This window comes from Ictalurus furcatus, chromosome 9, assembly GCF_023375685.1.
Source record: "Ictalurus furcatus strain D&B chromosome 9, Billie_1.0, whole genome shotgun sequence".
In the NCBI taxonomy this organism is placed as follows: domain Eukaryota; kingdom Metazoa; phylum Chordata; class Actinopteri; order Siluriformes; family Ictaluridae; genus Ictalurus; species Ictalurus furcatus.
In genome coordinates, this window is record NC_071263.1 from 17,959,748 (window position 1) to 17,975,581 (window position 15,834).

Below are 15,834 nucleotides of genomic sequence, written 5' to 3' on the forward strand. Positions count from 1 at the left end.
ATATGAAAGCGGCGCTACGAAAGTTTTTTTCTTATTGGTTGTTATGGCGGCCTAATCGTTACAATTAAAACACACCACATTTGACATCGGATTGGCTAAACGTTTCTGACCGAAGGTTGTCCGCCATGTTCATTGGTTAAGCTTTCTTCGAAACAACCCGCCTACTTTATTCATTGGCTCAAATAATGTACTGAAAGGGAGGGGGCTGGCCTCATTTCAGAGGGGAAATATAAACCGTTTGCTCTCATTGCGCATGTCAAAAATAAAAGGATCATTCGCCATTTTGTTCCCGACGCAGATATTTTTGACTACTGACGCTGTGCTCTGCTATGTGGAGGTGAGTCCGAGCTGATACTGAGTTCAGCTAAAACATATGCCTTTATTTAAACAGCGCGATAAATGACCTCGGTTAGCTGTTATTTAAAGTCTCAGCCAGTTTTGTGTGTGAGAGAGGCGTGGAAACGCTACGGGATAGAAAAGGTCAGTTGAAGGCTATGAGAATAATGGCGCCTTAACGCGGCAGCGCGCATCACGAACCTCTGACGTAACCGGAAGACAACAGAGTCACGCTGGTCAGAAGGAGCTGTTACAGCACTTCTGTCAGATTGATCAGCTCACACTGAAAGATGCTTTACATGCTTGGGCTCTGATGCTTAGACACCGTGGTGCAATCCAAACGTAAATAAATCTTCTGTGTGAATCCTCCACATTTGCCTAATTATCGATATATATTGATTATTAGGCAAATGTGTTTTTATTTATTGGAGTCATTAGATCTGTTTAATCCTTATCTTCCCACCCATAGAAATCAAACCCTGTGTTTCTAAATTCAAACCTTTTTTTTTCTATCATCTTAATAGTACTTTTACTAGTTTTATTAAAATTCCCTTCAAGTTGACACAGTTTATACTTATTAGGTTATTGAGATTTATATTAAACCCATTCAATAATTTTAGTGACCAGTCAGTTAGACCTAGAGTTATGAAAACTAGCTGTGTATGTATATATATATATATATATATATATATATATATATATATATATATATATATATATATATATATATATATATATAGCTAGCTAGCTGTATCAACAGTAGTCGGCTGTGATGTCCATTATCATCATGGCTTTCCAGCTTTAGTGGTTTTTATTTCTATCTTAATGACAATCTTAAGTGTTTGGAAAATTTCTGAGCAAACTGCATGGCTGGGCAATGTCATTTTTAGGGACGCATAAATAGTGATACTGCTATCAGGTATCCGTCCGATACTGTGCTAAATTAAAGGGTACTCCCTAAAAATGCTCCGACAGTATGGAATAGAACCAGCAAAATTTAAGTAAAATCTGCAGCAGACTTTAAGTTCATAACACTATAAATATTGGGAGTGTATATTCTGAGAAGATGTAAATGAAGCTCAGGATTCATTTGTGTGCATATGTGTGAAATAAAGCAGTATGGAAGGGATTGTGTATTATTTCACAGAGTTCATGTGATGGACTGAAACATACAGAATATGAAACACAGATGAAATGAAAGTCTATCTGCTCTGACAGACAAATAGATATGCATTTTTATGAGTATCCTTTAATTAATTTTAATCCTTCAATTAAAGGATACTGTTAAAAATGCTCCGACACCAACATCTGATAAAGTGAAAATTTGACACAAGTTTACTGTACGTTGCAGTGCCAATGAACAGATGACACAGAATGACAGGAAACTGGACACATTTCACTGTTGAGTAAATCAGTGAAGCAAACTGCTCTATCAAGAGGAGGTACTACATTATCTTCCTATAATAACCTGATTGTATGCATTAAATATGATCATGAGGTGCCATGAATTGAAGCAGCAAAGTGCGCATGCAGCGAGAGTACTTCAGATCTGCGAGCACCGAGACACGTGCATTTCCCTCTCGTCAGTATCTACACTTTAACCTAATCAACATGCAGTTCACCTTCCGTTATATTTAGTCATCATTTTTTGAAGTGTTTATTTAGTAATACGTACACTACCAGTCAAAAGTTTAGACACACTCATTCTTTATTTTTATTTTTTCCACATTTTATAATAATAAAACTCTGGAATAAGACAAATGCAACTATAGGAATTATGTTATAAAAAATTTTTAAAAAATAATTTAGTATTTTAACATCTTCAAAATAGACACCGTTTTTGCCTAGAATTTCTAGAAATGTATTCTCGGCATTTTCTCCACCAGTTTCTTGAGGAATCTCCCTGAGATGCTTTTTAAACTGTATTAAAGGAGTTCCCACCGATGCTGGACATTTATTGGCTGCTTTTCGGAATATTTCACTCCGAGTAAATAAAATGTTATGTTTTCTAATGAAAGAAATTAATTTGTTGGCACAATTATTTGCCTACAACACCGATTTCAAACATTTAATCATACACCTTCAGATCAAAAGGTTTTTAAGCTCATGAGAAATATTTCAGTCCAGTGTCTCCAAACTTTTTACCAGTAGTGTACGTATTACTCATATCTGATGCATTCTAAACAAAACAGTACCTGGACTGTCTTCCTTTTGTATAAAGTAGTCCGTTTAACAAACGTGTTCATGAAAACAGTCGGTCTGCCTAAAGAGGTCTAAAACCTTGCTACTTAATGAGATTTTTCAGTTCAGGAAAGTTTGGTTTAGTTTTAGAACTAGGTATAACCGAAACTGTCCCAATTTCACCATGTGAATAGTTTTTTCCCAAGGTAACAAACATGCAAGCTACAGCACGGAGGAGACATGCAAATATTTTATTACAGACATCTAAATAAGACAGTATTTTTGCAGCCTGGTAATTAGCTGCACTCGCAGGCAGAACAGATCGGCTCTACTCCCTGGGTTGGTTAGGTGCTTATGGAAGTCTTATTAATGTTTTCATTGCAATTGCAATTTGCCTAAAAAGCTACAGAGGCCTCTAATTATGATAGACTGAACCTTTAAGTGTTCTGCTAATCGGCTGAATGATTAAGCTCCTTTGTTTAGACAGTTTCATACAGTTCATTCAGTGCTGATGCGCTGTATTAACTGATCAGCCAAGGGCTCAATCTGGTGCCACAGCTCTGCAAATGTTTGATTATTAATTGCATAATTACTTGTAACTAGTTGGCCATGCACATTGCAAACGTTACTGACATCATTACCGGTTCTTAGTTGTCTGTCAGAGCAGATACTTTCATTTCATCTGTGTTTCATATTATGTATGTTTCAGTCCATCACATGAACTCTGCGAAATAATACACAGTCCCTTCCATGATGCTTTATTTTACACGTATGCACACAAGTGAAGCCTGAGCTTCATTTACACCATTTCAGATTATACACTCCCAATATTTATAGTGTTATGAACTTAAAATCTGCTGCAGATGTTTCTGAATTTTGCTGGTTCTATACCATACTGTACTGTATTGTAGTCAAACATTATAGGCATTGCCAGAAAAGTAGAGCTGCTGTTTGTTTTTGTTTTTCCAGCACATTAGCATTTACAGAAGACCTAACCAGTGCAGATGGGACGGTCACCTGCCCTGCATAAAGCATGGAGCGTCGCGTCCATTATGTTTTGAAGATGCATCCGATGACTCAGAGGTAGCACAGGATATGCAAATTCAAATAGGCAAAACTTTCTCCAAGTACAAGTTCCTCTTACATGGTTTCACCACCTGCTTTGCTCGTTCCAGTCAGATTCACACATTTATAGGAGGTTATGTCACACTTTTTCTGGATTGTAAAGACAGTAATTTTGGAAGCGCTAAAATGGGCAGTGGTTCAGTAGAGGTTCTGTTAGTGACTGGTAGGATACAAGTTCAAATCCCCAGTCTGCCAGAAAAGAACTGTATAACAAAGCCCTTATCCTCAGTCACTGGATTACATTCTTCCTCACTCGAGTTATTCTGCCAGGATAAACTGCACAAAAACCTGGGAAACTGTAAAAATGTGCACTATTTGTACAGATAGGAATTCATTTTTATAAACATTAACAATGGAAAGACAAGACGAGCCTTAACATGTGAATCTCACTTCTCACTCTCCTTTAAATGCTTTGTTTTGTGTTTGGGAACTTAAGCATTTCACTTAACTGTCTCACAGTTCCAACCCACAGCATGCACACTTAAGAATAGAGGAAATATGTTGTTTGGATATGCACTGGGAGAAAGGGCTGCTTGTTCTAATTTCCTCATTTTGTTTTACATATCTCATGTCCACATTTTTAGAACATGCAGTTGAAGATTTAAGTGTCAGGGGGACAAGGCATTTCTGCTACCTCTCACTCCAACACACACCACTATAATAGTGCAGGCCTAGTACTTATTATTAATTTAGTAATTTCCATCATTACATATAGGTCTATATCTCAGTTGAAACACACAAATGAGGAACTCTGCCGTTATGGGGGCACAGAACTCAACACCAGTGGGCATGCTGCATCAGAGTGTTACTGTGATCATTGTAGCCCTAATATAGCAGTATGTGATTATCTCTGCATGACATGTTCAGCTGTTTTTGAAATAAGTTTACAGAGTAATGAACAGCCTGATTGTGAAATATTTACAGCAGTTCTCTTAAGAGAGTATTGCACAATGTATCACAATGTCTAGTATTCCATTCTTTTAGAAATCAGGGTACCATCTGCATTTACACTCACTGACCACTTTAATAGGAACACCTGTAGACCTGCTCATTCATGCTGTTATTCGATTAGACACTCATGTGTCAGTAGCACAACGCATAAAATCATGCAGGTACAGGGCATGACTTTTGGTTAATGTTTAAATCACTTTTTTTTTTTTGTCATTCTAACGTTTGATCTGTGACCTTGAACATGGCATGGTTGTTATATTTCAGAAACGGCTGATCTCCTGAAGTTTTGACTCTGCATTGTGTAGAGTTTACTTACAGTAGAATGGGGCAAACACATCATCCCCCCCCCCAACTGTTCTGTTTTTGTGAGCCTGTGCCCATTGTAGCCTCAGATTCCTGTTCTTGGCTGACAGGAGTGGAACCCAGTGTAGTCTTCTGCTGTTGTAGTCCCCATCAAAGTTTAGCATGTTGTGTGTTCTGCTCACCAGGCCTGTAAAGAGTGGTTACCATAGACTTTCTGTTGGCTTAAATCAGTGTAGCTATTCTGACCTCCTTTGACCTCTGAAGGCATTTCCACCTACAGAACTGCTGCTCACTGGATGTTTTCCCCCTGATTTTTATGTATTGCTCTACTGCCACACTATTAGCTGATTTGGATAATTAATAATGATTATTATTTAATTAATTAAATAATAATGTGCGGGTATTTCTAATAAAGTAGACAGTGAAATGTATATTGACTTGTCATTCCTGTTTCTGAATACAGTGATTTCCTGGCCCAAGGTTACCTCAGAGACTTTTAGCCAATCAGAGCTAATGTTTTTGGTGTGATTGTTTGCTGAATCTACATGTGCTACATGAACAACAGTAACCAGTCAATGACAAACCTCAGTCCCAATCATTTTATAACAGCCAATTTACTGTGATCTGGTTTAAGATGCATACAGTCAGGTCACCATTATCAGACTCATTTTGTTTCTCTTAAATTTTAAGCATAGAATTTACTGAAAATAATGTCAATGTTATGATTTTGATTTAAACCGACAAACCGCTGCTCTGCAGTTTCTTACACTGGTGGCCGGCGCTGCTAAAACTCAGCACAAGGTTCAAGTCCTTGCAGTGTATTACTACAGACTTCTGTTTGTTTATAGTAGAGCTGCACAATTAATCCTATACTAACCATGATCATGATTTCTGTCTCTCATGACTAAGCATAATCGTTTGCAATATTAATGCTAGCAAGCAGCAAACATGAGCCTGATAAGATTGCAAATTGTTCATTCTTTTTATGGACCAAGTCTATCATCCGATGAACCAAACCACAAGTCACAAAGTTATTTTTCACCTCAACGGACATCGCGCTCTCTTATAGAAGTAGTGTTTTCACTTTCAAACACACTTTTCAATACAGTATCGCAGAGGTTCATGGCTTCAGGCACACGGCGGCGGCAGATAACCATATTAAAGCATACAGTCATTCAGTTTGACTGAACAAACAAAATGGCAAAGTAACAAGAGGAAGGTGAGGGGGGGAATACATTAGTTCCTAAAACGCATCATCCTCCATTGTTTGGAAGTATTTCAGGTTGAGAGAAAGTGATGTTGACCAGGTGCAAGTACTATGCAAAATGCACTTCCGTGATGTATCAGTGCTACAAGGTAACAACAAACCTCATCAACCACCTGAAAAGCCAACTAGGGCTGCAACTAAAGATGGTTTATAATCGATTAATCTGCCAATTTATTTTTTATTAATGGGATGGTGGGGGGCTTTCAGTACCTTTTTTTCATTTATTTAAAATAAAATTCACAAACTGAGTGTTACAAAATAAACTTCAGAATAAAATTAACACAACTGTTTGTCTAATACATAAGTATACGGTGCATCCGAAAAGTATTCAGCGCTTCACTTTTTCCACATTTTGTTATGTTACAGCCTTATTCAGTATGGATTAAATTCAATATTTTCCTCAAAATTCTACAAACAATACCCCGTAATGACAACATGAAAGAAATTTGGTTTTAAATCTTTGCAAATTTATTAAAAATAAAAAAACAAAAAAAGCACATGTTCGTAAGTATTCACAGCCTTTGCCACGACACTCAAAAATTGAGCTCAGGTGCATCCTGTTTCCATTGATGATCCTTGAGATGTTTCTACAACTCGATTGGAGTCCACCTGTGGTAAATTCAGTTGAATGGACATGATTTGGAAAGGCACACACCTGTCTATATAAGGTCCCACAGTTAACAATGCATGTCAGAGCACAAACCAAGCCATGAAGTCCAAGGAATTGTCTGGAGACCTCTGAGACAGGATTGTATCAAGGCACAGATCTGGGGAAGGGTACAGAAACATTTCTGCAGCATTGAAGGTCCCAATGAGCACAGTGGCCTCCATCATCCGTAAATGGAAGAAGTTTGGAACCAGCAGGACTCTTCCTAGAGCTGGCCGCCTGGCCAAACTGAGCGATCAGGGGAGAAGGGCCTTAGTCAGGGAGGTGACCAAAAACCCGATGGTCACTCTGACAGAGCTCCAGCGTGTCTCTGTGGAGAGAGGAGAACCTTCCAGAAGAACAACCATCTCTGCAGCACTCCACCAATCAGGCCTGTATGGTAGAGTGGCCAGACGGAAGCCACTCCTCAGTAAAAGGCACATGACAGCCCGCCTGGAGTTTGCCAAAAGGCACCTGAAGGACTCTCAGACCATGATGAAACAAAGATTGAACTCTTTGGCCTGAATGGCAAGCATCATGTCTGGAGGAAACCAGGCACCAGTCATCACCTGGCCAATACCATCCCTACAGTGAAGCATGGTGGTGGCAGCATCATGCTGTGGGGATGTTTTTCTGCGGCAGGAACTGGGACACTAGTCAGGATCGAGGGAAAGATGAATTCAGCAATGTACAGAGACATCCTTGATGAAAACCTGCTCCAGAGCGCTCTGGACCTCAGACTGGGGTGAAGGTTTATCTTCCAACAGGACAACGACCCTAAGCACACAATCAAGATAACAAAGGAGTGGCTACAGGACATCTCTGTGAATGCCCTTGAATGGCCCAGCCAGAGTCCAGACTTGAACCCGATTGAACATCTCTGGAGAGATCTGAAAATGGCTATGCACCGATGCTCCCCATCCAACCTGATGGAGCTTGAGAGGTCCTGCGAAGAAGAATGGGAGAAACTGCCCAAAAATAGGTGTGCCAAGCTTGTAGCATCATACTCAAAATGACTTGAGGCTGTAATTGGTGCCAAGGGTGCTTCAACAAAGTATTGAGCAAAGGCTGTGAATACTTGTGTATGTGTGCTTTTTTTTTTTTTTTAATAAATTTGCGATTTCAAACAAACTTCTTTCGTGTTGTCATTATGGGATATTGGTTTTAGAATTTTGAGGAAAATTATTAATCAATTTTGGAATATGGCTGTAACGTAACAAAACGTGGAAAAGGTGAAGCGCTGTGAATACTTTCCGGATGCACTGTAAGTATTAATGCATTTTTTTTTTTTTTTTTTTATGGATGCACAATTAAACTACAGTCCTAAACCAATTCACGTTTACTGCACCTTATGGTTTGTTACTCACTGCCTTTAGGCATATTTACTTATTGACATTGATTGTAGAGTTTTAATGTGGCATTACAGATCTTACTCATGCTACACTGTAGCTATATTTACATCTATATTGCGAGTGAAGAGCAATGCGGCCTCATTACTAACAGATCACTGCCGTTATAATAAACAACAGAATTTACACTGCAAACATGCAAATACAGCATTTAATCATAAACTTGATTTAAACTGAATCTTTTAAGCAACTCGTTCCAGTTTCCACGACCCCTTACATACAGTGAAGCATATTGGATACAAACAAGTTTGTGCTCGTCCATCACTGTCTTGCTCCCCTGCTGCACAAGCGCCACTTTGTAAAGTTTGCAAGTCAGTCTTTGTGGCATTTAATATAAAATGCTCCCTTGCCTTAGAGGACTTGGAGGTCTCACACTTTTTTCCTCTGTCACTCGATTATGCCTCCATCTGATGGTGACTGAGGTCATGTTGGGAATAAAAGGTAACGTTGACAAACAGTAAATGGGACTTTTCTTACGCTCACTCTGGTATTGGGCTAAAGCTAGCGGTGTCGCATTACTTGTGTTTGACGTCATGTCATTCACTGGGAAACACCTTTATACTTCCAGTTAGTAAAAAAAAGTGTTCAATCTGAGAGGATACTATCTTTCTAAAATTCGTACACTAGATGGTAGAGTTCACAGTGCATAGTGCGTGTGTATAGTACAAAATTTTTCTGAAAACGTTGTGTAAATAGATTACAATCCAAAATGTTAGTAATTTCACAAAAATGAGATTTGTGATTTTTTTTGTTTAACAAATGCTGTGTCACAAACACAACTCTGCCCTGCATTCGTGGATTGTGTCCTGTGCATTTTAACATTTCTAGCCTCAAGAATGCACGCAACGGTTGGACTCTGCAAATCATAACAGTCACATTGCACCAATCATAGCACTTTCTCGCTCCAACCAATCACGTTTTGTTTTACAATCAGGACAGGAACAGTGTCATTGCACCAAACTCATATCATCCAACAGCATCACTGTAACAACATCTAAAAGAAACCCAGCAATGTTATGGGTCATAAATGCACTGTTATTATAGATGAGTGGTCTAATGGATTAGTAATGATTGATTCACTGCTGTAGTAAGGAACAGAACCACTATAGACTATAGTCATTATGTACTGCAGTGCAATACTTTAAATATGCACTATATACACAGCTCAACTGCTAGTTTAAGTGAGAGAGACAAACTACTAAGCAGAGAATAGTTCATTTCTTCATAAAATTGTATGCTTATTTTCAATAAATATAATGAGTATTTATGACTCACACTTTCTTTGCGTGCCTGTTTAGCATTTAACTCAGCAGTCCCAGAAAGATGTTAGTTTCTGCACCATCATAAGTCACTGACTTAGTCAGCTGAAGAAAAGTTGCATTTTGTTCATTGTACCCTCTCTTCATATATTCAGAGGGAATGAAACTGACATTAATTGGAGACACTACAGGTGAGTGACAATTCATTATATATCTATATCTCCAATGGACAAAGTGCCTAATATTTTGCTTCCCATCTTGACTGGTGGACTATCGTATAAGTATGTGACGGTTATGACTAAGGCCGAGGCCCTAAGCAATTGCCTTCTATGCCTATAGGTAACGCCGGACTTGTGAACAGGGCAGCCTCTCTGAATACCTGGACAAGCCTTCATTGCTTCATTTAGCTACTGAGTTGTGTTAACATGTTTTCCTAATATAGTGTAATTTTTTAAATTTAAATTCCAACTTAATACAAAACAGAACATTAAACACGTTTCATTTATTTAATTCTGATCTTAAGCATACACACAGTTTAATTATCTAGAAAACATATAAAAGGAATTTTGAGGGCTGTCAGGTGCATGTAAAATGAGTATGTTCGAGAATATTGGTGTCCAGCGGGTTACATATTGTCCTCATCTGAGTCATCATCTTCTTCCAATGAATCCTGGGGAGGAGAAAAGAAGAAAAAAAAAAGAAAAAAAAAACAAAACACCACAACAAGAAATGAGCAAAAACTACAGAAAAATTGAGATCAAGTTTATTGCTGAAGGACTTACTTTAGCATATTTCTCAGCCTCCTCTTTGATATCTTTAGGGACCAGCTCATGCCTTCCTTTAGTGACTGAAATGAAGGATAACATCAGTAAGGCACTTTGATACATGTGGCATGTTCACTACTTTTCTCTTTAAAACAAAAACAAATGGATCTTTGCTACCTTCTCCAACCCAGCTCAGCTCCAACTCAAAGGATTTGTCCTTCACCTCATCGTGTACAATGTAGATGCTGTTTAAAAAAAGACACAAAATTAATCTTGTGCTCATCCTGTAAAACTTTGCCTCTTCCCAATGTAAGGAATGAAGAGTGAGCTTTCCCCATCAGCACTAGCAGACCTTGTGATTTGATTAGATTTAAACTCTGTGGCACCCTATCTGATTTTATCCAACAGTTCATTCTGGTCCACTGTTTTGATAGGACATGCTGTGTTCCAAGAGTGCTTATATTTAATGTAATTGCACTGGGACCTTTCACTATTTGAATCACTCCGCCTGTCTATGTTCACCATGTAAAATTCCAATTCTAGCAACAGTCCCAGTGAAACCTTTACTACAGTAGTGTTAGCAACATCAGCAGACATAGCATGATACATTTGTGATTAACTTCTGGCAAGCCTGTTTCACTGGATGCACCTTTAACAGGAATATACAAATCAATGTGAGCTAGCTAACTGACATGCTATAAAGTGAGTGTAGCTCCTTTAGGATGTATTTCCATTTGCAGAGCAAAAATAAACAAATTATTGTCCAAAATGTCAGTTACTTGTTATTAATTTCTTGTTTATAAAACTGTGACACAAAAGCAAGATCACACTTGCAAGAGTGCAGATATATTTAATGTCAGCGCAACTGTGATTACCTGTAGCCTTGTGCCTACAGCCGAATCACAGCCGTACCAGTGTTTAGTACATCTGCACTCTCGCAAGTGCAAGATTGCATAAATAATTTGATTCTTTAATGATTTTTCACCAGTATTTGTTGCTTGTTTGTTCTTTTTAAAGATCTCCATTATGGAAAAACACCAAGCTTGATGAAGCTAAGTTAACTGGAATAAATTCAATGAATTTCTCTAGTCATTTTGTTCCAGTTTTCATAGCATTTGTTTACAAGTCAAACTAACACTAAAGTTTTAAGATCTACTTTTAGTTACCCAACATAACTATTGAAATGTTTCCTAACCAAGCATGCATCCTAAGTGATACTACACACATGCAATTGATTTCTTTTTCAGTCACTTGTTATGTGACTGAATCAGAAATTGTGTTCCATTCATTCCAGCCATTAATTTTACAGTGCTGAGAGACAGAACCGGTATGACAGCCTAAAGGTTTTTACTCTGTATAGATTGTACTTACATTTTTGCAACCTCTTTCACCAGCTCTCGGCAGGTCATTTCTTTCATCTGTTTAAATAAGGAGGACATTTAAAAAGAATTAGCCAGTCTACTGAACAATCTTCATGTAACATTTCACATGTCCAACATGAATTAATTATGTCCGGGAATACCGGCATACTGTTCCTTATTCCTCAGTGTTACATACAGTATATCTAATCAGAAAGTGTGCGTGTGCAGTTTCCTTACAATCTGTGCAATCAAACTCATGTCTGGTCAGTGTGTGTGTGTAAATTTGAACATAACCATTTAACAACCTAAACATGCTTGATTAAGAGTTAAATAATTAAAATTGATATCAATATTGTCCAGTATAATAAGTAGAGTAGTACAAACAATAATAAATGTCAAATAACGTTAATAATCAATTGTACACACAAAGCTCATACTAAAATTTAGGTAATGGGGTTTAGTGTAAACATGTCATTTGTAAATGTGCATCAGTCACACACATGGATCTTTATTAGCTCAGTTGAATAAGCAGCTTTACACACAAGAGACACCTTGAACTGCTCACGGTGAATATGGAAACCTGGCTCATCTATATTCATAAATGAAGATTTAATTAAATCTGACCTACTCAAGTTCAAAAATAAATAAAAACCTAGCTACTTGCATATAAGCATTTTGTTTCCATGCAGCTGAAGCTGATTAATAAATTATGCTCAGAACAATGCTAATTTTTGGTAACTGTTTCATGAAATCAGATGCAAATTAGTTTGTCATTTTCGCATGCTCAAATTGGTGCTTATTTCTATGCAATTTTGATGAATAAGGATCTAGGATTCACATTATCTCAGACACAAACAGTGGAAGCCCACCTGAAGTTTCTCAATTTCTGTTTTTGCAGCTTGCTTGGCTTTTCCAATGGCACAGCCCCAGTAACCCTATAAACAGGGACATAATGTTTATACTTGTACTAAGATTCTGTAAAACTCAATCCATGCAAACTCTGTTTAAGGCTTATATGAGGCAAAACTGACACCATCTTACATATGAAATCCCTGATGGATCCACCATGTACAGCTGGGGGCCGTCATCTTCATCATAAGAGCCAAGGATGAAACTGGAATCAGAAGTCACAAAAATGTCCTTCAACTCTCAAATACTTTTGTAAACATAAAAACCATCTAATACTGTATTGAAACTGTTGCATGATAATCTTGTTTTGTATCAATTTTACCTACCTGCACCCAAAGGGACGTACAGCACTGTATAACGTGTAAGCATGGACGTACATGGCAACTCTGTCTGCTAGATGCTTTTTGGAAAATGAAAGAAGTCAAAAGGAAATTAAATCATGTTGGTTTTTTTTTTTTTTTTTTTTTTTTTAAATAAACAGTGCAAGTTATGAAGGAATAAAGCAGGGGTTTGTATGGGATTTTTGGATAATAATTTAAATTTAAAAACAAGTTATACTACCCACTGTAACTACCACGACTCAAAAACATTTTTTAGGCTCTATAATAATGGGAAATGTTAGTAACAGCACTGTCTTTTACATAATAATAATGATTGATTATGTGCATCCCAGCTTTCAATCTTACTTTCAGAGGGATGTCATGGCCATAATTGGAGCGGAAGTTGGATGCCTCTTCCCTCGACACCTCAGCAAGAGATCTAGCATCTGCAAGCAGTCCTGCCACAGCCTAAAGACAGAGCAAGGAATGATATTCATGTCTCATATTAAAAGCATTAAACTTAAAGAAAATATACATATCAAGTAGTGAAGATGAAAGAATTTATAAAACTGTCCTAAAAACAGCAGTTTGCATATATTTTATTAAAGAACATGAGTTTATCCATAGTTCTATTTAATGTTGTACAACATTTGTGAAACAAGTTGGTTCCTGTTAGCTATAGATCACTCATTCCCTCAATTGTAGCAGCTTGTTAAAGAGAAATCACAAAGCCCTCCAGCTTTACCTCCTATACAATAGAGACTCCTTCCATAAATGTTAGTGTTTAGATTATATAGTGCTTCTGCCAACAATATTTTGGCATCACAAGTTTCTGAGTGAGTTGTTACTATAGAAATAATAACATATTGGAACCAGAGCATTAAAATCAACTTGTCCATAACCTTGTCACAGCTGTGCTGTTATAGAAAAATCTACACATACTGACCAAATTCAAGAAATAAACAGCACTGTGGTATAAATGGACTTATCTAAATTAACATGTTAATACAATGTTAAGTGGGAATATAATTAAGTGGGAGATAGCTGTAGTAGGAACAGAGACATCCACTACTAAACACCAATTTGAAAGGCCAAAATGTATTTACAGTGCATACAACCATGACATGGTTGTTGGTGCCTGATAAGATGATTTGAATATTTCAGAAACTGCTGGTGCTCTGGGTGGAAATGATGTTGGGCATGGTCAGAGGAGAATGGTAACTCAACACACTTTATAAGCATGCTGAGCAGAAAAGCAGCTCAGAAATGGCTAAACCTTGAGGTGCACGTGCTACAACAGGCCACATCGGGTTCCCGTCCTGTCAGCCAAAAACAGGACTCTCACACCAACCTGCCTGGCACCATCAGCCATGCCATGAACAAACTCACATCATTGCTCTGCTGCCTCATGAGCAGATGACTGGATAACTGCATGAATGAGCAGAGGTACAGGTGTTCCTATTAAAGTGGATGGTGAGTGCATATCTGTGTTACACCACCACCACCACCACCACCAAGCGCCTTTATATCATGAATATAACCTCGCACCATGCCAACATGACGATCGATGTTGAAGATACGCTTGTTAGAGCCCTCTTCGTACAGTTTGGACAGCACCAACTTCTCTACACCAAACACTACTCCATCTTTGCAGCGGATTCCAATAGCTGTACTGCAGAAACAAGCAAAAGGCCATCAAAATGCTGCACATTTATCTGATAGAAACGTTTAGAAAGGTGAACAAGAAAGAAAGACTTCCCATACAATAGCACTTACCTGCTATTTTCTACTGCTTTCATGGCATACTCTACTTGAAATACCCTGCCATCGGGCGAAAACGTGGAGGCAGACAAGTCATACTAGATTAAGGTTTAAAAAAAGAAAAAGCTGTTAGTATTAAGTAAAGCTTAACAACAGAATACTCATAAGTTAACTAATTACATACAAAAAATACAGCATGTGTTAAATTATTATTATTATTCCTTATGACAGTACATATTGATACGAAATGTTTTCTGGTTACAGCGAACATTTATTTGCCTTGGGAGAAAAAGAAGATTACTTTCACTTTTGTTAGCCAGTTAGCTAACGCTGTGTGTCATTAGAACTGAGTGCAGGGAGTTTAGCTTGTTATTCATTGTTAGCAGGCAGTGACTCAGCAGAGACATAAACGAAAATAAAGTCCAGCGTTCACTAGAAGTATAGAACCAATATTAAAAAGCTCGCCAAAGCACTATTCTTACATTTTCGACTGTAATCACTAAAAATATATAAGCTTCAGTTGGTACTTAGGCAGTTGACTAATCACTCAGAATGTGCTCTTGGGCAGTGTGAGAGCAGCGCAACTACAAACACCGGAACATTCATTAAAGAGCAAACTAAATATTATAAACTGAAACAGTTTTTTAAAAAAAAAAAAAAAAACAGGTACAAACATTCAATTTAAACTCACCCCGGTCCCAATAGAACTCATTTTACTCTACACCTGTACACTTTAGTTCACCACAAACCACCAACTAGCTAACTATAGCATCTGCTAACGGTAGCGGCAATTCCTGACTGAACCAGGCACCACGCAATAAGGACGTCTCTGATTGGACACAATATCCTCCAATCACCACGTAGTTAAAATGTTCCAGTGACGTGAAGTCAGCTTCTCAGGCTACAAAAACACAAACCTCTGGACATAAAGATAAAGTGTTTCTCTTTTTTTTTTATATGGTTGTATCTTTTTGAACAGCTGATTTAACTCCGAACCTCTTTATATGTCCACTTTAAATGCAATAAAGGTTATTTATAATAACAACAATATTATTAATATGAATATATTTTGCTTGTATTTCCTCATTTGTAAGCCGCTTTATATAAAAGAGTCTGCTAAATGAATCAATGTAAATGTAAATATTAAAAAGTCTGCTAAAATAAATAAAAATTCTGTTAGAAACTTGAAGCACACACACTCACCGTCTACTTTAATAGAAACACCTGTACACACTGATAACA

General features: G+C 37.6%; 1 protein-coding gene and 1 long non-coding RNA gene across 2 annotated transcripts; one reads left to right on the top strand and one right to left on the bottom strand.

Moving 5' to 3' along the window:
• The first annotated feature begins 32 nt into the window (after positions 1-32).
• On the top strand, positions 33-5,489 carry LOC128612364 (uncharacterized). Its single transcript, XR_008386737.1, has 3 exons — positions 33-337; positions 1,688-1,778; positions 3,487-5,489. It is a non-coding gene; the product is annotated as an uncharacterized LOC128612364 (long non-coding RNA).
• Positions 5,490-9,969: 4,480 nt separating this feature from the next.
• Positions 9,970-15,435, bottom strand: psma3 (proteasome 20S subunit alpha 3). Its single transcript, XM_053632470.1, has 11 exons — positions 15,284-15,435; positions 14,608-14,690; positions 14,380-14,503; positions 13,198-13,299; positions 12,838-12,911; positions 12,644-12,716; positions 12,472-12,537; positions 11,613-11,659; positions 10,419-10,486; positions 10,260-10,324; positions 9,970-10,147 (listed from the first exon to the last, which is right to left on the bottom strand). The coding sequence occupies exons 1-11, from the start codon at positions 15,302-15,304 to the stop codon at positions 10,103-10,105; spliced, it is 768 nt and encodes a 255-aa protein (XP_053488445.1). The 5' UTR covers positions 15,305-15,435; the 3' UTR covers positions 9,970-10,102.
• Positions 15,436-15,834: the final 399 nt, after the last annotated feature.

Excerpts from the sequence above, each read along its gene's own strand:
- psma3 (XM_053632470.1), bottom strand. The coding sequence starts at position 15,304 with ATGAGTTCTATTGGGACCGGG. Across the intron at positions 11,660-12,471 it reads CAGAAATTGAGAAACTTCAG|ATGAAAGAAATGACCTGCCG; the intron begins GTGGGCTTCCAC and ends TTATTTAAACAG. Across the intron at positions 10,325-10,418 it reads GCTGAGCTGGGTTGGAGAAG|TCACTAAAGGAAGGCATGAG; the intron begins GTAGCAAAGATC and ends CCTTCATTTCAG.